Source organism: Dendrobates tinctorius, unplaced genomic scaffold (assembly GCF_039654945.1).
Source record: "Dendrobates tinctorius isolate UK_male_01 unplaced genomic scaffold, ASM3965494v1 ptg000171l, whole genome shotgun sequence".
NCBI classification, from domain to species: Eukaryota; Metazoa; Chordata; class Amphibia; order Anura; family Dendrobatidae; genus Dendrobates; species Dendrobates tinctorius.
This window is the reverse complement of record NW_027361838.1, coordinates 15,061,977-15,086,728: the sequence shown is the minus strand read 5'-3', so window position 1 is coordinate 15,086,728 and position 24,752 is coordinate 15,061,977. Positions and strand designations below refer to the sequence as shown.

At 42.4% G+C, this 24,752-nt stretch overlaps 1 protein-coding gene across 21 annotated transcripts in view; it reads left to right on the top strand.

Annotated features, from left to right (window-relative positions):
• EPB41L3 (erythrocyte membrane protein band 4.1 like 3) overlaps positions 1 to 24,231 on the top strand; it is a 466,618-nt gene extending 442,387 nt beyond the window's left edge. For 18 of the 21 annotated variants that reach the window (XM_073550905.1, XM_073550907.1, XM_073550913.1 and 15 more), the window contains 4 exons: positions 7,488 to 7,586; positions 15,443 to 15,523; positions 15,942 to 16,058; positions 23,005 to 24,231. In XM_073550905.1, coding sequence (XP_073407006.1) covers positions 7,488 to 7,586; positions 15,443 to 15,523; positions 15,942 to 16,052 — 291 coding nt within the window. In that variant the 3' untranslated portion in view covers positions 16,053 to 16,058; positions 23,005 to 24,231. The remainder of the gene's footprint in view (positions 1 to 7,487; positions 7,587 to 15,442; positions 15,524 to 15,941; positions 16,059 to 23,004) is intronic. The other 3 variants (XM_073550910.1, XM_073550911.1, XM_073550912.1) reach the window with 3 other exon arrangements.
• The last annotated feature ends 521 nt before the right edge of the window (positions 24,232 to 24,752 follow it).

The following is a 24,752-nucleotide window of genomic DNA, read 5'->3' as shown; positions in this document are numbered from 1 at the left end:
GCTGCAGTTCTCTACCCAAGATCGTCGTGGGACACACTCGTGGACTGCTTCGGATCATGGGTGAGTATTTTTGTGGTTTGTTATGTTAATATTTATTCCGTAGACGACAATGGCTTCGGGGAACAATGTGACAAGTATTGGTAAGTATGTTACTCTATGTTATATGTACTGTATGTCTATGTATGTATTGTATGAATGTATTGTATGTAGTATGTATGTAGTATGTATGTAGCATGCATGTAGCATGCATGTAGCATGCATGTAGCATGCATGTAGTATGCATGTAGTATGCATGTAGCATGCATGTAGCATGCATGTAGTATGTATGTAGCATGCATGTAGTATGTATGTAGCATGCATGTAGTATGTATGTAGCATGCATGTAGTATGTATGTAGCATGCATGTAGTCTGTATGTAGCATGCATGTAGTCTGTATGTAGCATGCACGTAGTATGTATGTAGCATGCACGTAGTATGTATGTAGCATGCACGTAGTATGTATGTAGCATGCACGTAGTATGTATGTAGCATGCACGTAGTATGTATGTAGCATGCACGTAGTATGTATGTAGCATGCACGTAGTATGTATGTAGCATGCACGTAGTATGTATGTAGCATGCACGTAGTATGTATGTAGCATGCATGCAGTATGTATGTAGCATGTAGTATGTATGTAGCATGCATGTAGTATGTATGTAGTATTTTTTTTTTTTTTTTACATTTAACACATTAGCCGGATGATGGGACTACTACTGTCCCATCATTGGCTAATGTGTCAATCACTGTCATGGTAGCAGGCATCGCCCGATGGGACTTGTAGTCCCATCGGACGATGCCTGCACAGCCCCCCGGCAGGCCGGCACAGCCCCCCGGCAGGCCGGTACAGACCCCCACAGGGTGCACAGACCCCGGGCAGTCCGCACAGCCCACCGGCAGGCCGGCAGAGACCCCTGGAAGGCCCGTACAGACCCCCGAGAGGCTGTACAAGGGCAGGAAAGGGTTTTTCCAATTCCGATACCGGAAGTCTCATAGACTTGAATGGGACTTCCGGCATCGGCGATACCGATACTTTTTTTAAAGATCGGCCGATCCATTCCGATCCGATATTTTGAAGTATCGGACGGTATCGCTCAACTCTAATCATAATACAATATCATATTCAAATGACAGAAACATACCTAAAACGACACCCCATATACATACAATAATTGCACATGAAATAAACAAAACCCTGTTCTGGACGTCCCCCAGAAAACCAGATAGTGGAAAAAAATCCTTCTCAAAGGCCACAGTAAGCCTATTTAATGCTGTGGGGAAGCTAACATAGATATCCCATTGAAGCAAGAAGGAAAAAAAAATCTCCTTTAAGGGTATGTACACACGCTGCGGAATACTCTGCGGATTTGGCTGTGCGGATTTTGTAAAATCGGCAGGTAAATCTGCAGGTCAAATGACCTGCGGTTTTACCTGCGGATTGCTCTGCGGTTTTGCCCTGCGGTTTTTCATCTTCACAATGGAGGAGATGGCAAACCGCAGCGGAATCTGCAGAGTGCAGCTTCGTCAGGGGAAGTGTAGGAAAGAGAGGTCATGCAGTGTTTAAATAAAAGTCAGTCAATCAGGCACAACAAGCAAGAGGTGTGTAAACATGGAGTGGTAAATACCAGAATATCTATCCTGGCCAGGATAGGTGCATGCGCTGTAGATAAGGCTAAGTGCACACGTTGCAGAAAATTTCTGCACAAAAACCTGAATCCCTTCCCAGAAACCGCACCTATTTTTCCCGCGGCGGTTTTTGTGCGTTTTTTGCGCGGTTTTGATGCGTTTTTTACCGCAGCGGTTTCTAAACGCATGGGAGAAGCCAAAACCGCGGAAAAATCCGCAAAATTAATGAGCATGCTGCGTTTTTTACCGCGATGCGTTTTTTTCGCGGTAAAAAACGCATCAATGTGCACAAAAAGTGCAAAATGCATAGAAATGACTGTGCAGCTTATTTTTAGCGGTTTTATAGCTGTTTTATAGTGAAAACCGCGGTAAAAACCGCTAAAAAAACGCTGTGTGTGAACACAGCCTAAGGATTCTCTGAGAAAAAAAGAGTAACGGCATTGAAGATATGTAGTGCGCAAGTGTGAGGAAGCCAGTGACGCAAGTCGGAGGCTCACGCGTGCGCAAAGCACCAACTTCTCAGGGGGAGAAGGAGAAGTGTTATTGAGATGCATACTGGGCAGGCACGAAAAGCGGTCGGTAACATCAATTAAAGACTGGCGCATATATCTTGGAGAGCCATACCATCGTAAGGGTCCGCATGAAAGCGCGTGCGCGCAAAAGGAAAACAGAACATAGTTAGCATACCCGCAATCGGGACTGACATGAGAAGGAGAAATAAACAGAGCATAAATACGCCCCATAACTAGAGGCCAAACACAAAGGTGCAGGGAGCACAATCAAACTTATATCGGCGAGGGGAACATACCCCACAGCCCATAATAAGATAAAAGAGATCATGATTTGGGAATGCAATACAGCACATCAAGGGTAAAATTAACCCTCAGGAGGTGCAAGATTAAATGATTCATCGATAAAGGGGAAATGCAAAAGGAAATTTTTTTTCCTTCTTGCTTCAATGGGATATCTATGTTAGCTTCCCCACAGCATTAAATAGGCTTAGGCTAGTTTCACACTAGCGTTCTTGGGCGCAGCGCAGGGCTGCCGCTAAGCCGCACCCCCTCAAGTCATTTCCTCCTCTGATTGCATGAGGCTGCATGCGATCAGCATATCCTATATTTAGCGTTGGATACTCTGATCGTGTGCTGACCGTGCGCTGGTCTGATTTTGCTGGCGCTGCACCAAGCGCAGAAAAACGCGCTGTTGCATTTTTGTGCTCTGAGCGTAGCACCAGCAAAATCAGACCAGCGCACGGTCAGCACACGATCAGAGTATCCAACTCTAAATATAGGATACGCTGATCGCATGCAGCCTCATGCGATCAGAGGAGGAACTGACCGGAGGGGGCTCAGCTGGAGGCGGGGCTTAGCGGCGGCCCTGCGCTGCGCCCAAGAACGCTAGTGTGAAACTAGCCTTACCGTGGCCTTTTAGAACGTTTTTTTTTCCACTATCTGGTTTTCTGGGGACGCCCAGAACAGGGTTTTGTTTATTTCATGGGCAATTATTGTATGTATATAGGGTGTCGTTTTAGGTATGTTTCTGTCATTTGAATATGATATTGTATTATGATACACTATAGTGTTAAGGGACTACAAGTGATGGGTTTTGTCTTTTTAAATGTTTTTATTGTGGTTTTTTGTCTACCAATAAATTTTGCATCTATTTTTCTTCAATATCTTGGGTGTGCGCCTAATATGCGTGGTTCTTTCCTCTTTTGATACCGAGCTCCATTCTGTGACAAAGATATACAGTCATGGCTGAAAGTGTTGGCACCCTTGAAATTGATAGAAAATGATTGTAATTACACGTATTTATTTCCTTTGTGTGTATTGGAACACTAATAAAAAAAAAAAAAAAAGAGAGAAAAAAGGAAAATTGGATATAATTTCACACAAAACCCCCAAAAATGGCCAGGACAAAATTGTTGGTAAACAACTTTGTTTCAAGCATGTGCTGCTCGTTTAAACTCACCTGTGGGCAATATGAAAATCACACCTGAAACCAGATAGAAAGGGGAGAAATTGACTCCATCTTTGCATTCTGTGTCTGTATATGCCATGCTAAGCATGGAGAATATAAAGAGAAGAGTACTGTCTGACGACTTGACAACCAAAATTGTAGAAAAATATCAAAAGTCTCAAGGTTACAAGCTAATCTGCAGAGATCTTGATGTTCCTTTGTCTACGGTGCGCAATGTAAGTTCACAACCCATGGCACTGTAGCTAATCTCCCTGTTTGTGGGTGGCATAGACAAATTGGTGAATATTTGCAATGCAGGATAGTCCAGATAGTAGATAAGCAGCCTCAATCAAGTTCCAAAGAAATTCAAGCTGTCCTGCAGGCTCAGGGTGCATCAGTGTCAGCGCGATCTATCCACACAGAGAAATAAAAAAGCTAAACTGCAGCTTGCCAAAATGTATATGAGTAAGGCAAAATCCTTTTGGGAAAGTGTCTGGTGTACAGATGAGACTAAGGTAGATCTTTTTGTAAAGCACATCATTCTACTGTTTGCTGAAAACATATTGAGGCCTACAAAGAAAAGTACACAGTACCTACAGTCAAAAATGGTGGAGGTTCAAAATTGTTTTGGGGTTATTTTGCTATCTCTGGCACTGAGTGTCTTCAGCTCCTCGCGAGTTTTCAACACCAATGACATGAAAGTTCATGAGGAGCTGAATTGTTCATACAGGTTCTGAATGAAAGAATCAACATTCACGTTATATGTGAGTGCTGGGAATTGTTCACCTATATGTAACTCATTTCCATGTTCACCACAAGGAGTGGCGTGCCTATCGCTCTTTGGATTTTCCATAGACTTTAAACTTCTAAATAATATGTGGAACTGTAGTAAAGGGAACATCATAACCATTAACATTGTTTATTATTTTCTTTCTACTCCTGAGACAGCTTTTTTCTTAGCTTTCTTTGGTCCATGTTCAGTGTGGTACACACCATGATAACTAACAGCAAAATGACTATTCACTCTTTAAATAGGCAAACTGATTGCTTACAAGTTTTTAGACACCTGTTATGCTCATTACAGCAAAGATCTTAGTTTAACGTGTCCCTATGATCCAATTATTTTCAATGTTTTCCAGGGACACCATAATTTTTGTCCAGGCCATTTTCATTTTGTTTTTTTATTTAAAATGTTTCTGACATTTTTTGATGTTCAGTAAGATTTAAATTAAAAATTACTTATGTCAGTTTCAAGTTATTTCAGTGACCATTGTGGGTTTTTCTTAATTTCAGAGGAGGACCAACAATTTTGTCCACATCTGTATTTGCAAAGGTTCAACTACAGTTGCAGCTGAGATAGCACTTGCCTCTACAACTTATGACCCCAAAGATCATTCTATCCTATGTAGAATAGCATGGCGTGCAATATTCTTGAGGGCACAATATCTATGTATATTGTTTATAAGTCATCTATTGTGTTATGGGTGCAGTTGAAGCTTTTGTGCCAGCCATAAGACTATTATAAGTAGTTGTAAGTAGCAAGGATCCAGCCTAAGGCTATATGTGCACACGTAGTTTTAGGTGCTGCGGATTTGGGAAAATCTGCAGGTAAATCCGCAGGTCAAAAGACCTGTGGTTTACCTGCGGATTAGCCTGCGGTTTAGCCCTGCGGTTTCACACCTCTACAATGGAGAAGGTGTGAAACCGCAGCGGAATCCGCACAAAGAATTGACATGCTGCGGATGTAAACCCCAGCATGTGCACAGCGTTTTTCAGTTTACCATTGAAAACAATGGTACTGTACAACGCAGCTAAATCTGCTGCGGACCCGCATAGCCTGAAATGCTGCGGATCCGCAGCAGAATCCGCAACGTGTGCACATGGCCTAACGGTATGATTAAGGGTAGTTTCAGATTTGCGTTTAAGGCCGCAGCAGTGGCATGCGCACAGCTGCCGCTAAGCCCCGCCCCTGCCGTGCCTCCGCCGGTAGCTCCGCCTATGGTCGCATGACGCTGCCTGCGTCCCCTATCTTTAGCACTGGGGACGCAGGCCGGGCGAAGGCATGCGTTTGGCGGCGCATGCGTCCTTTTGATGCTGCGCCGAGCGCACCAAATTGCTACAGGTTGCGTTTGGCGCAGGTCGGCGCAGCGTCAAAAGGACGCATGCGCCGCCAAACGCATACCTTCGCCCGGCCTGCGTCCCCAGTGCTAAAGATAGGGGACGCATGCAGCGTCATGCGACCGTAGGCGGAGCTACCGGCGGAGGCGCGGCAGGGGGCGGGGCTTAGCGGCGGCCGTGCGCAGGCCACCGCTGCGGTCTTAAACGCAAATGTGAAACTACCCTAATTGTGCTGCTATGACTAGATGTTGCAATAAAATGTATAAAAGTTACATGCTGCAAAAAGATGAAGATATGTAAAGACAAGACAGCTCTGAAATAACTTGTGGTGATGCAAGCCATTACTGTGTACATTTTCATTGCCATTTAAAACAACGAATGAATTCACATACTGAAGCTGCATTTATCATCTGACTTTTTACATGATGGTCATTAACTTAAATCAGACTTAAAATTCTTGTAAGGAAATGGCTATTAGCATTAAATTATAAAGGTTGCATTTATTTAACATTTTACATTCTGCTTTTGTTCTATGAAAAATGGATAGTATAACATAAGGAAGCAGCTTAGTAGCATGTAGTGCAGATACTGCAGCTGGGGGCATGTTCCTCGCCAATAAGATAGGGAACAACTGCTCTTTTATTATATTTATTTGATCTGATTGTCAATTATTTCAATGCATAAGTGAATTACTCTTTTGAAAATCATTTTATTTTAATCTAAATATGTCCAAAACTTCCATTCATTCCTTATTTCCATATAGTGGTTAGAGTTTTGCTTTCTTGATAAAGAGCCCCACATCTACTGTAGAGATGTAGAAATAAATAAAATCCTCCCTCCATTTAGGGAGTATGGAAGCTTACTGCATATTGGCCCACATTTATCAAAAATTATGCAACTTGCGCCAATTGTTTATTGTAATCACTACTCCATAGTTAGCAAATTTCTCACCTTAATGATAACTTTGGGCAAATCAGTGCACGTTTCAAGGTTAAAAATGGCCATTATACCAATGTAACAAAGATCAAACATTAATGGGGATCTCTAGCGAAGACAAGTTATCACCTAAACATAGAATATGTAATAGCCTATTGCTCCATATGGATCAGAACAATGTGACCTGCAACTTTCTATAGAAGTTTATTCATAAATGTTATATTTCATGCTAAGATTAACCACACCCTGTTTTCTTGTTATTTTTAAGTTTTGGTGTATGTGCTAAGAAATGGTGTATTTAACTGTGTAAAACCTTGATAGGCATGGCTTGTGCCTTTACGCCAACAAAGTCCTCATCTTCCTCTAGTGGTAATTGTGGGCCACCAAGAAGTTAATTTTGAAATCTTTGTCTAATTAGGGAATATTGAGCTCTGTATCATGAAATAAAGCTCGGAGCACCTTAATAAAGATACAAATTTTACTACCTACACCAGCTAATATTTTCAGTAATATTCACAAATAAATGCTTGTGTTCTTTTGATGACATCAGGCTGAACTTCTAGAGAGTGCTAAAAGCTTGAGAGTCTATTAAATTGTAGTCTACACACCTGTAAACTAACACTGTCTGCATGTGATGTGATACAGGATAACACATATGCATTTGTGAATATTTACGGTATGTATATTTTACATGTCGGATTCTTTTATAAAATTTAGGTCTCGTGTCCGCAATATACCCCAAAGTACAGAGGTCCCCAAAATATTTTATGTTGCTATTAAACCCAAGTCCTTGCATCACTTTGTTTTTAGATGGTATCCCGTCCTGATACAGATCCTGGTGTATTAATGAGCGCTCAGACAATTACTTCAGAAACTCTTGGCACTACAACTACTACACACATTACCAAAGTAAGTTCTCGCTGTGTATTTCTGTTTGTTGACACCTGGAAAGGAATAAGGCATTTATCAGGAACTGTGTGTGTCCCGGGGGAAAACTTTCCTTCTCAAATATTATAACTTCTGAGGTTACTGAGCAGAAAACCTAGATAAGCGGAACATGCACAATACATGACAGTCCTGCCAATAAACATTTATAGAGCAAAGCAGAATATAAGAACCCAACATAAAATTGGGTAGTAGTTATATCCTCGTTCGATCCCAGCTGTTAGTATCGCAGAATAGTCTAAATAATTATATTCACTATACTGCATCCTGTTTCACTGTCACAATTGGTAAAAGACCTATCAGCAACTGCAATTCCCATCATTTGTCCACAAGTATTTGCTATATTCCTTAGTTCTTATACGAATGTAGAATCAGGATTCACTTTGTTTCAGTGGACTGAAACTGAAAAATGTAATAGTTCACTGATTAAGTTAATCACCTAGCTATGTGTATGTCATCCCACCATGATTCAGAGCAAGTGCTCATATCAGATTGCACATAACATGCTTCTATAGGTCACCGTTCATGCTCTTCACATTGCAAACATGCATTAGTTGATTTGGGTATTTTACTAGGTGAGTAAACTGTGTTAAATGTTTTATTCTAAGTACTTTTTATGTTTTCTGTAATATTGCATTTCTTGTAATAGTTTTCTTTCCTACATTGTACATTTCTTGCATTACTTACTCAGTTGTGCAGTACTGTTGACATAAACACTGGGAAATGCTTCTAAAATATAAGCTTAAAGGGGTAATCAATTGTGGTCAATTGTCACCCAACCACTGGATTAGAATGGTAAGAGTCTGAGCGATGGGACCCTCTCTGATTACAAGAATGGCCCCCACTTCTTCCCCTCCACAAGAATGAAGGCAGGAGGAGTTGAGAAGAGCAGATGGTTACACGTTGAAGTATTTAGTGATGCTTTATATGTATGCAAAGTTATACTGCTGGCACTAAGCAATTTTAATCTATATTTGGTATTTTAGGTAGTGTTGATCCAATATCTTCAGATAACTCCATATCCGAATAGCTATAGGTAGCTGCCTTGGGAACCTGGAGCGCTCCTGATAATCAGCTGTTTGGCGCCGCAGCTGCATGTGTCGCGGCTGTGTGAGAGTCACAATACATGTATGGAGAGAGCCTGTATGTTGGGCTATCCACGCATGTGTTCTGACTGTCATACATCTGCGACACATGCAACTGCGGCGCCACACAGCTAATTATCAGGAGCGCTTCAGGTATCCGGGTTCCCGAGGCAGCTATTCGGTAAACGCTATAGCTATTCGGAAAAGTGCTTATCCAAAGCTATTCGATGAACACTAATTTTAGGCCAAAGCCTAGTACTTTCATGGAAAAGAAGTATGAATATATTTTTCATCTTTTAAAAAGATGCATACATCTTTGCACTGGTATTTTTATTGTTTGTAAATGCAACTAATCTATTTTTTTTTTTTTTTTTTTATCAATCTACTAGCATTTTTCTGCCAGAGAGCATGTGTAACTCCTCAACATACCTGATTGTCCTGTTGCTTTTAATATTGAACCAACAGCACAACTATTATTGTGGGATGGACTATTGTGGCTTCTTTGCTCTCTTCCTTCAGATAACGCCAGAGTAAAAAAAAGAGATTGTACACTAAAGGTCCCGTTTCACATAGCGACACACCAGCGATCCCGACAATGATACGACCTGGTAAGGATCGCTGGTGTGTCACTACATGGTCGCTAGTAAGCTGCCAAATAGACAGATATCTTCAACGACGCAGCAACGATCGGGCCATCCGTATAATGACCTCGGCAGTCGTTGGTACCTTGTCATACAGCAGCTTTTCTGACAACTCACGCCTGCGTCCCTGAGTTCTGCGTCGCTAACGAGGTCGCTCGTCTGCGTCAAACACAGCGATGCATGCTGGCCAGCGGGACGCCAACAATGAAAAAATGGCCCAGGACATTCCAGCACGATCAGCGATATCCAGCGGGGGGTTGTGGGGGTCGCTGCTATGTGTCACATGTAGCGAGATCGCTGTTGCGTCACAAAATCTGTGACGTTTCAGCGATCTCGCTAACAATCTCGTTATGTGAGACGGGGCCTTAAGTGTGGAGATGGAAACAACCATTCAAGTATTTAAGGAAGGCAGATAACACAGTATGTATGTATCACAGTATTGATACACATGAAAGTACACACAGCAAGAGAAGAGAGACCAAACATTGAGAATAAATCTGTTTTAATATATTAAATTTAGTGAAGAATGCATTTACTATGAGTAAGGCCGGTTTCACATTTGCGCTTCAGGGCGCAGCGACGGCCTGCGTACGGCCGCCGCTAAGCCCCACCCCCTGCCGCGCCTCTGCCAGTAGCGTCCTCAGTGATAAAGATAGGGGACGCATGACGCATGCAGCGTCATGCGCCTGGAGGCGGAGCTACCGGCGGAGGCGCGGCAGGGGCGGGGCTTAGCGGTGGCCGTGCGCAGGCCGTCACTGTGCCCTGAAGCACAAATGTGAAACCGGCCTTAGTTGAAGGTTGCAAGATTGCAACCTTAGGCTGGTTTCGCACTTGCGTTTTTTTTGCGCTGTATTTTAGCGCTAAAAACGCATGCACTTGTCCCCCCTATATTTTGCATGGGATGCGCTTATGTGCGCATACACATGCATTTGTATGCATTTTTACGCGCATGCGGTTTTTTGTGGTGTGCACTCGGGCGCACAAAATGCATCCTGTTGCATTTTTTGGGCGTCCGACTTGCCTCAAAAAAACGCATGCGTGCAATGCGGTTTTTTACAGCAAGACACCCATTGGAAGGCTATGGGTGCGCATATGTGCGCATTGGCATGCTCATGTATGCGTTTTTTTGCGCATGCGTTTTTTTGTTGACCATTGGTTAGACAATGGAAATTAGGGGTTTGGGTTAGAGTTAGGGTTAAGGGGGTTTAGTGTTAGGGTTTGGGTTAGGGTTAGTATGGTTTGGTTAAGGGTTTAGGGTTAGTTAGGGTTTGGGTTAGTATGGTTTGGTTAAAGGTTAGGGTTAGTATGGTTTGGTTAAGGGTTAGTAAAGTCATGGTTTGGGTTAGTGTTAATCCTAACCCTATCTTGATTTTTTTGGTGAGGCCAACTAATGTTGGAAAAAACCGCAAACGCGGTAAAAACGCACTACAAACGCATAAAAACGCTGCGTTTTTTTTCATGCTTGCGCATAAAAATGCTTGAAAAAAACGCAGCATTTGTATTCGTTTTGTTCGGACATCTGTCTTTTTGAATCCGGCACGATGCGGCGAAAAATGTGAAAACCGGATCCGGAATTGGATCAGATTTTGTCACATAGAAAGTAATGATCGCCGCATCGTGCCAGATGTACATTCTGCGGGCCCGTTTTTTTCTGGGTACGGCAAAAATGCGCCGTCCGACGTCTGCAAAAAACGTTCCCTGCAACGTTTTTTGGCAGCGCCGGAACGGCTTTTTAAAGTGCGCATGCCCGGACACTGTGTGATTTAACCCCACGGGTGCCCGGCAAGCGCAAGACACTCTCTCTCTCCATACCTTTCTTTGTCTGACTCACTCGTTCCCCCGCTCTCTCCAGATGGCTCTCATCGCTGCGTCTCCCGTCTCTACAGCTAGCTCTCGTTGCCCGATGCTGCGGCCCCTTTAAATTTTATCCAGGCCGCATCTGGCGACGCATCCACATCCAGTGTCACCGCTACAGGCCGGTTCCGGCGGCACGGCTTTTTGCCGCACGCCGCCGGAACCCTGAAACCGGATGTGTGAAAGAGGCCTAAAGCATGCATTATCTTTAACTCCTTAACGACCTCCGATACGCCTTTTAATGGCAGCAGTTAAGGGTACTTATTCCTCAGCGCCGCTTTTTATCGGCGCTGAGAAATAAGGTTATAGCACCCCCCAGCGTCAAGAAATTTCCGGGGGTAGTCGAGACCCCGGAGAACATGATTCTGGTCGGTTTTTACCATCCCCAGTGTTGTGATCGCCGTTATTCACCAAATAACACCGACCTCACAAAAAAATATGACCTCTGGTATGATCTAGCACATTTAGGAGAGGGAAATGGGGTCCTCCGAGCCCCCAAAGCACCTCTGGTGTCTCCCGGCCCTCGGCGTCTTCTTCCGGGAAGAAAATGGCAGGCGCATGCACAGTGCGCCCTCCGAGATCTGCCGGCCGGCACCCGGTAACAATAAGAGATTTTTTCGTATTGGTTCATTTTGATCACTGTGATAGACCCTATCTATTAATGCGTCAAATGGGGGTCCATTACAGCCCTGAATTCATCTTACCCGGGGGCAGATCCGCAGTGCTGGTGGCAGCAGGAGTTGGGCTATTCTTCCAGTGGTCTGACGCTGCAGGGCGATTATCTCGCTCCCATACCAGCCTGGTGCGGTAGTTTTGGCCGTGCGGGGGGGGCTCCGGCGACATGGTACGGCAGTTTCGGCGGTGCTGCGGGGGGCTCCGGGACATTATGTGAAAGTCCGGAGGGGGGCAGTTCTATTGCCTTGATGCTGTGGCTTCCGGCGGCCATTTTCCCAGAGGTCAGATTGATTCCCCAGGCGCAGATTGAGATCTCAGCAACGAGCTCTCGTCCCCAGATCTCAGGAGACGAGAGCTCGGAGCCGAGATCTAATTCTGCACATGCGCCACTTCCGGTGGCCATTTTCCCGGAGGCCACAGCATTGAGGCAATAGAACTGCGGGGGCTTTGGGGTTTCACATAATGTCGCCAGAGCCCACCCACAGCACCGAGCACCGCCAAAACTGCCACACCTGGCTGGGGTGTCGCGGACTGGTGCTTCCCATCTTCATACGATGCCGTCCTCTTCTTTCCTTCCTGCCGTGGCTCCGGCGCAGGCGCACTGCTCTGCCCTGTTGAGGGCAGAGTAGAATGCTGCATTGCACAGGCGCCTGACCTCTCCTGGTGCCTGCACACTGCAGGACTCTGCTCTGCCCTCAACGGGACAGAGCAGTGCGCCTGCGCAGGATCCACGACAGGACGAAAAGAGGACGGCATCGTATGAAGATGGGAGTCGCCGGACCGCGACATCCATCGGACCAGACCAGCATTACAGAATGCTGTTGATAAGCCCCTGATGGCGGTGCCGGCAGCAAATAGTCGAAAAAAAGGGTGACAGATTTCCTTTAATTCTATAGTCAGTGACATGGAATAGAAAACTCATGGGTTGACAATTCTGTCACATCACAGGACTGCACTAGTAAAAATACACATTACATTAGCGTGATGGCACATAATGAACTTGCACAAATAGTACTACTAGAAAGAGTTGTCTTTTTATAACATTGTGATAACTTTAAGGGCAATTAGCTTATGTGTGTCACCATTTTCAGGAATAGATTGTTAAAAAAAAAAAAAAAAGCAACAACATGGCATATTAGGTTCAAAACTGGCCATCGCCAGCAATAGTCTTATGCACAGCAAAGCAAGTAACAGTACTAGGACAGAAATAAATGTTATGCAGTCTAGCCTCCAACTAAACAATATCGTTATTATATAATGAGTACTGCATGGCCTACAAGTCTCGCAATGCCACCTTGGCACTCTCCACATAGAGAAACTTAGCCCCCTCCACAGCGTTAGAGGATTCCTACCAAGCCAAACCAATTCTCTTGCTTTGCTCTGATGTGGGTCAAATACCGCAAAACATTTATCTGCATTTGTAATTTCTGGTTTGGCGTATTATTCCTAAGTCATGTGGCAAGGCTCTTTAAAAGGATCAGTACTATTGCTAACAACAATAGGTGCTTATGTAAGAGCTTACATAAGAAAGAACTCAAAACATTTTTATTGATTATATCTTTGTAAGTGATATAATAATAAAGCTGTGAACTTTATAAAAATTCCATTAAAAGATCATCATAGCAGTTCAGAAGTAGCTGTTAATGTTTCGGCTAAACAGTCTTTTTTCATAAACAATTAAGACTGTTTAGTTGAAATGCGTCAGCATTTACCTCTGCCTCGCTATGATGAACTTTTAATGGAATTTATATAAAGTTACAAATTTTACAGCGTTCCCAACTTTTTTTTCTTGGACTATTTGACTGCTTTGAGGAGTTTTCTAGATTTCTTAATATGCGATAGTGTAGACTTAGTGTTCGTCTGGTATTTCCTTACAGTGTATGACTCGGCCTAATCTCTGAACCCCACCTCTTGTTTTCCGTCCCTGATACCACGTTCCCCGACTGGCTTTACTCACTGGCTTGTACCCCGACTACATCTCACGTTTTGAATACCACGTTCACATTAGGCTGACTTCTGGCTTGTCTCTATGTGCATTGCTGTGATCTTTGGTACTTCTGCTCCTAACAGTGTATGACTCGGCTTGTCTGACCAATCTTTCGTTACCTGTGACACTGCTCAGTGTTGCTACGCTGTGTGTGTGCAACCACTATTCCCTCACCAGCACCCCCTGATGGAGGTTGCGCTATACTGCACTTCAGCAGCATTACATGTATGCAGTTTAGGTTCAAGTGCAGAAACAAACTCACCGGTCTCCATTTTTTTAAATTTAATTTTAGCGTGTTGCTCCAGTCATCTTCCGAGTCATGGCTAATCTGACTTTCTGGCTCACATTAGGCTCTATATGTGATCTGGAAGTTGCTGGTACTATGTAACCCTATAGAATGTCAAAATGTGTTTCTTTAAGTTTCTCTAAGAGACTTTGGCTCACACACAAAAACCCAGTGTGAACCAGCAAATCATGACTTAGAAGAAGGCTGGAGCAGCGCTGGAAACCGGAGAAGACGGCAGTGAGTATAGTAACACACTTACACTACACTACAAACACATTTACATAGGTGTATCAAATAAATTTTTTAATGGGAATGTTTCTTTAAATTCCCAGGAGAGCATTGCATGGCCTATAAATTTCTACAAGGAGAAACTTTTACCCTTTCCAACTTACACCCACAGTACGATAGGTTGTGAGATGAGTAACCTGGCATCTCAAAGCATAACATGATTTATGCCATTTCTCTTTACGGTGACTGCCTCAACCCATGGCATAGCCTATGGTTGCTCACACTATGACCATTTGTGTGAGCTCAACATGTCTTATTAAAAGACCTTTACAACTATTGCTCGATGACGGCATTCAAAACAACACAACACAGGGCCGCCCGGGGTCGTGTTCTCCCTCAACTGGAAAAAAATCCGTCCAGGTTTTTATGTTGGACCACCTTAAGCACTTGAAATATTGGCAATTCAGTGGCCGCACTGCTACAACATGCTGTATGCTTTTGACTTGCAAGTATGTTCATGTACAGTAGCTTCAATAAGAGCTGCCGACTAATGTTTTTGAGACCACTTATTTGTAGAACATACAATCACACAATGAATATCAACCCCATCTGATTTCTATTTTCCCCAAAACCTGTCACTAGTGCGTATCTGGCAGCTCCAGTGGATTCTAACACCCTTTGCTTACAATTGTAGTGTACTTCTTAGTCACTGCTTATGAAAGAGAAACTATACATATATAATATATGGTAAGTTGTGTTGAGAATTGGGGAGGTAGAGCTGGTGGTTTGTTTGTAATAGCCATGTACTTAAGCGAGAAGCTAATCTAAACCCACTGCTGTTAAACTGCAAAAAAAACTTGGGAGATTATATAAAAGTTTGTTTCATTTACTTTGCTTCTGCGTATTGCACACACCGCTTTTCTTATCTCCACCTGCACAGAGTGTGTCTGAGTGTGAAACGTCAGGTTCCGGTACCATGTATGAATGGTCAGGCCTGATAAGAGAGAAATTCTTGCATGAACAGATTTTTGAAACTTTGTCTTATTATTTTCATCTCTGCTTAGACTGTGAAAGGAGGCATTTCAGAGACCAGAATTGAAAAGCGGATAGTGATTACAGGGGATGCAGACATTGACCATGATCAGGTAAAGTAGCTTTGGAGGAAGCATTCTATATATACTTACCAGGCTGCTGCAGTAACTTGATGTGAGTGATTCATCAGCGGAAAATGGTAACTAGAGGTCATACTTAACCCTTTCACCTTTTTAGCTATTCCCACTAATAACCTGCAGTGTCAGGACAAGTTTATTTATTTCTTCCATTTCCATTGCTAACTTAACCCAAGGATTTTAATTGCTTATGCAAAGATCTCTTATAAAGAATGGGCTAAGTGTAAACTCTTGTATGCCTTCTACATGGAATTTACAAGTAATTTATGTTTAATTGTGTCTCTTCATTTGTAAGTGGTGTAATTTTCTCATGATTATCCATACCTTCCCACTGATCATGCATGTTCCACCTCCTTTTTTTGTTTTCGTCCCCTTTTGGTTCTTCTTGTGTTAGGCGCTGGCTCAGGCAATTAAAGAGGCCAAAGAGCAGCACCCTGACATGTCAGTGACCAAAGTAGTGGTACATAAAGAGACAGAGATCACACCTGAAGATGGGGAGGACTGACCAAAGGTAAGATGCATCCATTGCTTCCCCGGACCAAGCAGGCTGGCATGTGCAAAAAGGCGCCCACCCCTTTGCATACTATTGGCAAGTTTCCTTTTATGCATGAACAAACTCATTTTACATAATATTATTTTTTAATTTTCTACAATTATTATTTTACATTTTCTGCATGCTGATCTTCAATGCTGTTTATGGCTGGAGGGTACGTTGTAAAGGCTTTAAAGAGGCAGATCACAAAGACATGAAAACAAGGATGTAACTCCTGCCCTTACTCTTATGACTGAATACCAACCATTCTTCAATAATCTCTTTGACAATCATGCATTTAGAAAATTGCAAGCTATAGGAAGTGAAAATACCTCTTTAAAGGATGTTGCTTCATTCAATGTTTACTGTGGTTTCATATATCCATGGGCACAGCATCCTGTCACGTCTGTTTATTATATGGAAAAGTATCACTAACAAGATAACACATTACTGCATTTCCTAACATAAGTTAACATTCAAGGTATAGTAAATGTGATTGATCAACATAAGTGCAATAAAAAGTGTTGATGAGGCCATGTTATAAACTTAGACATAAGTGAGTTGTTAGTGGTGACAAGGGATGCCATATTTATTCCTAAAGTGAATATCCACTTTTGAATGCATGAATTTTGGATATTTTTTTTCTCCATATAAACACAAAATTCTGCTTAATTGAATTTTTTAATGTATCTCCATAATAGCTGGAGCTACACATTTCTAATAAAGAACTCCAAATCCCCTGCATATTCAACTATTTAAAAAAATAATAAAACGCTAGATCTTATTAGTTTTTGCTTCCCTTGTTGCATACTGTCTGGCAGCTGTAGTTTCACACAGTTTTAACTATGTGGACCTGATTCAATTAGACTGGTGCGTTTCATGTCAGTCTTCATGATGGGCATGTGCCTCTGCCAGTAGTGTTGCTCTGGTCTTGAGTAACATTTCAGCTGTAAGTTACGCCACAAACTTCCATGAATTTACTGGGTGGGTATTGCCACACCACGTACTGCCCCAGTGACCACCTTGGTGGAGCTGGCCAAAACTATTTTGAAAGCAAAATTTTTATTGCAACATTTGAAGGTGTTTTATGAAAACCTCTGGCGAAAAAATACTTTCATGAATTGGTCACCATGTCTATGCTAAGTGTTGCTGCTATGTTCACGAAATGGAGTTAAAACTTATTGAAAACAATGGCATAATTAGAATTAATAATGGACTTAAAAGCCATTTATTAACAAAAGGTGGAGATTAACTCTTAGGGCACACTTACATGCCTGTATCAGTGCTTTGTGTTCCCATCTAGAGATGGGCAAACCCGAACAGTAAAGTTGGCATCTGTACCGAACACCTACTGTTTGGGCATGGACACCAAACACAGACTTCACCAGGAAGTCCGTGTTACTGTTCGGGTTTGGATACCCGAACACCAGGTGTTTGTCGGGTACTGTACCGGCACCCGAACCCGAACTTTTTGTGACAGTTCGGCCGAACCCACCAGTCCCGAACATCCAGGTGTCCGCTCTTCTCTATTCCCATCTGTATTTTTTGTAGCCCTTCAAAATAGTGAATGTAAAAAAAGTAACATTTCATGTTGCTATTTAAAAACTGTAAAGTATGTATGTATAGAATTATACTTAATATAACACGTTTCCAGAGCATCGCCTCATGTAAACAACACTTATCTAGTATATGCTATGAGGTAGCTCTGTTATTTAAGTATGGGATACTCGCTTAGCCGCCACAAAACCAGATCCAGCACGGGTTTTCATAAAGCATAACACAGTCCATGCGGTTTATTCCTCCTTCATAAACCCATAGAAGCAACATAAACAGCATTACAGCTTAGCGTCCATTATAGCTTCACTCTGGTTAAGCCTGTGGTCACACACAGGTTACTCAATTTCCATACTAAGGCTCTTCAGCCTCATCATTATGTCACCCACGTCAGGGTTTCCTCATGGCTGTTGCTCCCCGCTGCAGACATCCACTCTCTCCTCTGGGACTCTCAGACGCTGGCAGCCATTACACCCAGCTACACACAGGCCGTTAGCCAGGAGACAACTCTCCTTATGGGACCTTCCGCTCTGGACCAACCAGGTCCCTGCATTCACCCCATGTGACCTACCCTGGCCACATTATATGGTCCATAGCCATGCCCACCGGGTGACATGACATCACAGGTCCTTCACTCACACACACACACACACACACTCTACAATAGCGTTATTAAACACACCCCCTGGGTGGGTTTGTAGGTAACTAGTCCCTGACACATTGAACCAGCACCTCAGCAGTGTCACTGCTGATTAACACACACCTAAATCTCCATCTCAAGGCCAGCCACCTTGAGATACGTAATAGTCATTCAGTATCTTGCCATTCATCCACTCTCCTGGGACATCCATACAGCGCCCCCTAGCGGACACAGTGGTCACTACACCACATACCTCCCCCTCTGTTCAAACTTGTGGGGTTGAACACACAACCTTACATCAGGCTCTCGAGACCGGGCACTCATTACACCCTGCCCCACAGGTCGAGAGAACCGTCTCCTTCTATCATACGGCCTCATCTCTACGTTAGGCCTCCCCCGCCCCCAGTGGTCAGAATATCGGCCCTGATCTTTGGCCCTCCAGTTACAGTCTGTTTGCGTCATCAGACACTGTCTAGTCACCACATTCCTCTCCCTGTTCGTTCCGTTCCCCGACCAGCTCCCCCGGTTGGTACGGTCATCAGTCTTAGTTGAGTCTTAGTCTGACCCATTCAGCGTCTCACAGGAACTAATGTCTCTCAACGTTATCCTGCCAGTCGAACTACCACTTGCTGACATTCTTCGGCATTCTGCACTGTCACTTCTTGGTGGAACCCTTCGGGTCCTTACATCTTGGGTTGAAGGCGGCCGCCACTTGGTGTTCCGAACCTCTTTATTGATTCGCCGACTGTCCAGCCTCAACTGCTCAATCTCTTGCAGGTACCCCACTCGATACTCAAAGAGCATCCGAAAGTTTCTCAGGCTTTTAGTGTGGCCTTGAGCTCAGTGGACTGATATAATCTCCAGTTTGCATATTGAGCAACTTATTTTGATTTGCAACATTCACTTTGCGAAAGCAGGGTGCGGTCTAAACTCAACTCCATGTTCCTATGCACAGACTCTGGAGGAACCCAACTGTGTGCTCATAGTGTGGGTGCAGACAAGATTTGATCGAGGTCTTCTTTCTGTGCCTGCCACTCGCAACATTGATACACCTGGAACATCCACACATATATATGATTGCTAAATTAACGTAATAATCAGTAGTAGTAATAACCTATTCATTGAAGTCAACATCCTGTCCACTTCTTTGAAGCCGTTCACTCTACCTACACTTCCAGATGTATCAAAGTGCGCACAGACTAGTGTTGGAGGTACACTGCTGAGCTCCTCCTGTTTCAGTCCGTACACTTCGGAAGATGAAATTGAAAGCAAGGCGTCAGTCAAGATAAGGGACAGGGCTTAACCCCTTAACCCCCAAGGGTGGTTTGCACGTTCATGACGGGCCAATTTTTACAATTCTGACCACTGTCCCTTTATGAGGTAATAACTCTGAAACGCTTCCATGGATCCTGGTGATTCTGACATTGTTTTCTCGTGACATATTGTACTTCATGTTAGTGGTAAAATTTCATTCAAATAACTTGCGTTTATTTGTGAAAAAAAATGGAAATTTGCCAAAAATGTTTAAAATTTCGCAATTTTCCAACTTTGAATTTTTATGCCCTTAAATCACAGAGATACGGCACACAAAAAACTTAATAAATAACATTTCCCACATGTTTACTTTACATCAGCACAATTTTGGAACCAACATTTTTTTTTTGTTAGGAAGTTATAAGGGTTAAAAGTTGACCAGCGATTTCTCATTTTTGCAACACCATTTTATTTTTACGGACCACATCACATTTGAAGCCAATTTGAGGGGTCTATATGATAGAAAATACCCAAAAGTGACACCATTCTAAACACTGCAGCCCTCAAGGTGCTCAAAACCACATTCAAGAATGAATTTATTAGGGAATATTTTTTTTTTTTTTAATTAGCGATTTTTTTAAAAATTATTTTTACACTTTTTTTTTAACTTTATTACATTGTCCTAGGGGGGACATAACTGTCATGTGACAGATGACTGATCTGTCACTTCACAGATCACTGTGACAGATCAGCGATCTGTCACAGGCACTGCACAAGGCTTCCTCGTGTCTGCGCTTTGCAGGCACTGAGGAAGCCAGCTCGCTGCAGGCCCCTGTCGCCATCTTGGATTCGGGGACCTGCAGGGATGGAGCCCCCGCCCTGGCTATGCTTCCCTTTATCCCCCGGTACACCGCGATCGTGTTTGATCGCGGTGTGCAAGGGGTTAACGTGTCGGGGGTGGTCCGTGACCGCCCCTGACACATTGTGTCGGGTGTCAGCTGTGATCATCAGCTGACAGCCGGCCGTGATCAGCGGCGCTCACCACGTGGGCGCCGCTGATCACTGTGACGTACTATCCCGTCCCTGGGACTTAAGTCCCAGGGCACATGGACGGGATAGCACGTCACATGGCAGAAAGGGGTTAATATGCAAATTGGAGGGCATAGAGGTTCACGAAACTCTTGGCCAAGCCAAAAATTCACTGAACTAGTCATAAATGTATATGAAATGAAAATCCGTTTATCTCCAACACTAAGTTGTATATTATGTATTGCTTGCATGATTTCTATAAGGGCTACGTACCTTAGATATTAGCTGTGATTTTAAATCTATTACAGTGAATCCTTACTAGTGCTCTCCAGCTGAGATAAAGACTTGAGCCCCTTGTTTTAGCGATGGTGGTTGTTGTTTTTCAGCATTTTATATTAATCTTTGCTTTCTTATTAGGACTTAAAAGGACAAAAAGTAAAATGCAATAACATACAGTAGCCCCTAAATTTACAATACAGGTTTGTTTTGTGGGTGGCTATTTTAAATTAGAAATATTGCAACTTTGAGACTGTAAATGCATGTCTAAAAAAAGTTACTGCTTCCAAATACCACAAACCATAACAAAACTGACTATAAAAAAGCAGATAATTTATGCTTTACATTGCATTTAATTGCATTGTTAAAAGCTGAATATTGTAAATCATTTTTTAAGATCAAAAAATTAGTTTCTGAAGAAGAAAATTAAAATTCTGCCCTCATCTGGTACTTTTCATTTTTTACAAATCATTTTCCTCTTAAGGAATCTGCCTTAGCAGCACCACTTATCATAGAAAACTTCTGCTTTCTAATGGAAAACTTCTACTCTGGTGGCACTGACAACCGAGCATCACATTTTAGGCTGATTTATCATAGCAGGCCTATCACTGAAATGGTCTTCTATATGCCAAATGTAAAAACGTTTAAAAGCAACCATTAAGGAGTCAATGTGGTGTTTTCTCCCCCAGTATTTAGTGATGGAATAATCATTTTTTGTAAACCTAACCTAGGCCATGTTCTCATGTAGTGTAAATGTTGCGTTTTTATTCTGCCTTTTTTGTACAGAAAATCAGAGTTCAAAAGTATGGTCTATTAGACCACACTTCCTTAAATGCAGTATTGACCCTACTAAAAGAAAAATAAGATACTTACTTCCCATTTAGGAGGCGTTTCAGCAATGTCAACCCCGGGTTTACCGTGTGACATTGTTATGCTACGTGAGGGCTGCAACCGATCAGCTTCTACTAACAATTGAAGGTGCGCCGAGCACGCCAAAATGCAACATGCTGCGTTCGGCGCACACCGGCGCACCTTCAAAAGTGCGCAGCGCACGCCAAAATCCTACTAGCGCACGGTCTGCGCACCCTATGCTAAAGATGGGGTGCGCAGATCGCATGCAGCCATGTGCGATAGTAGGAGGCAATGACCGGATGGGGCGGGGCTTAGCGGCGCCGTGCGCTGCATGTAAAATGCGCTAATGTGAAACCAGCCTAAAACAAACATTTAAAAACACAATTGCATTCTTAAGTGTGGAATTCCAGCATTTCTCAACTCTAAAAAAAAAATGTGCATTACATTTCTACCAAAAACACATCAGATAAGGCCTAATTCAGATGTCTTGATTTTTTTTTTGAAAATTGGATCAATTATTCTGAACACAGTTTAGTATGAGTGTCATCCGATTTTTCTTGTACGTGGAGAAATTAAAAAAACAACAACTTTTTTTATCATTCTGACAGTCTGTGAAAATCAGACAACACTCTGATGTATTCCAAGTGCCAGTTTTTCACGTACCCTTTGATTTCATCCAACCTTCACATCAAAATTGGACATGACTCCGATTCTCGGTGCAAGGAAAAAAAATTGTGCACGCGAATTGCTCCATAGACTAATAGCAGTACAAGTGCTGTGAAAATTATTAACTCTCGTATGCAAAAGACGAACGTCTGAATGAGGCTTAAAAGGAAATACATTAAAAAAAGCTCCAAAACACAATCACAGCAGATTTCTATTGCATATTTTGGTGTAGACTCCTGCAGAAAAAAAAAGAAAATACATTGCTTCTGCAGTTGAGGACATGGCCTTAGCGTTAAAAGTCTGTATATCTCATAAACCTACAACATGCTATGTCAAAAACACTTATTGCATTGTGTGCTAGGTGCTGAATAACCTGAAGTGGCTGCAGTTTGGCTTTATCTTGCTGTGCTATGTGCATTTTATACCATTGTGAACGCATAATAAAGAAAAATGTATTATTTGTGGTCTAAGAACCTGTGTCTATTTCCAAAACCACAGTTTGAAAGCAGTGTCATTACTGAAATGGTTTGGGCACTGGTAGCTTGTCAGTGCTGTCGATGGGAAATGTGTGTTCTCCCACTGAGATTTATCTAGAGAAGTACAGTATGCTTGTCTCCTGCTGCGCTCTTATAACTGCCTTTCTCTTGCCTGCAGGAATAATGGAGCTTGAAAACAAGCTTAGTCATGTACACCATTAGGAGTATGAGCACCTCTGCGGAGCAACAGACAGAACCTGGCTGACTTCTGTCTGGGAAAATTTCAGCCCTGAAGGATTTAGCTTGACCATTGACAAAGTCATCGGCAGACATATCTTCCCATTAAAAGCAATGCAATTCAGCATATTATAAATCAGTATTGCATGAAGCGAATATTAAAAGGCCGCATTTTTTTCTTTTCTTTGTCTCATTTTCCAGTTATATCTGCACGCACACACACTCCAAAATACTAGACTATGTGAACTTAATGTACGACATTTACAGTCCATGCCTTCCTCTGAAAAAAGTATGATTTGTGAGGTGGTAAGCCTTGTTTACAAAAAGAAAAATTACGGCGAGACCCTAGAAACAGTAAAGTAATATGTTTGACAACACGTGCCAATAACACAACCTTCAGTATGCCACTTGAATCTTACGTTAGTTTTACTTGGTTGTATTCCTATGATCGATAAACTGGAGATCCCTCAGCTCTGGTGAGACTATTTAACTGCTGATGACGTGTGCATTGCATTCCCATCTAATTACATATGGGATAGTCATTCTTTTAGTGGTTTTAATTAAAGATATTTTTTTATGTGGTCAATGTTTTTAAGTTGAACCTCGCAGATCAGCAATTGGCATTGACATTCTTTACTGTGTACATCATGCATACTTCTTTGAGAAAATGTGTCCATAGTTTAATTACACAATAATTTGACTTCATATTCATTTTCTTTGTGTGTTTTTAATGTTGATTTTTATCTACCCGTTATCACTGCTTCATTGACTCTGCTTCTGATTCCTAGTAGAGCTAAGCCTTAACCTGTACAGAGTTCCCTCCATATATATATTATTCCAACCCTGCAAATAATTCCATTCTGCCATCAGCTGTGTCACAACACCCGTTGAATGTTTGTTATAGTGAAATAAAAATGTATTGGCCTTGTTAAGAAAACAAAATAATCTGCTTTTCTAATTTGCACCAGCCATGGTTTACAGCCAAAATATATTACAGAATTAAATGGTTCTCTCAAAAATCTATTAAAAGTCAGTTTTGCCGCTAATCAAATTAAAGAACTTTTATTGTGCTATTATGTTTTTGTCCTTAAGATTGCTTCTGAACCTTCACCATGTCCGATTTTTTTTCTTCTGTTTTGCCAATAAACGCTGTACATCACACTTTGAACTGCGTCAGTGATTAAAGCTTCTAAATAAATTGTAAGGATATTTAGTGTTTGTAACGTCACATTTATTATTTTGCAAATATGGAAGAAAAATACCTATGCCCATACTCTAGAATCTCTGTTCATGAATTTCAAATGCACTGCTATTTAATTTATTTTACTCGTTTACAAAAGCGCCATTAATTCCACAGTGCTTCACAGATATCGTTATCACTGATCCCTTTGGGCTCACAATCTAAATTCCCTATCAGTGTGTCTTTGGAGTGTGGGAGGAAATCCATGTACCTGGAGGAAACCCACGCAAACACAGGGAGAACATACAAACTTCTTACAAATGTTGTTCTTGGTGGGATTTTAACCCAACCCAGGACCCACATGCTGCAAACCCAACAGTACCAGCCAGCGACCTGCCCATTTCAGTGGCACCCAGCACATCACTGTAAAAATATCACAATATTGTTGTTACTTCATACATATGTGCAGGAGTTTACCAACTGAGCTTTATTTACTGTATGGGCATTTT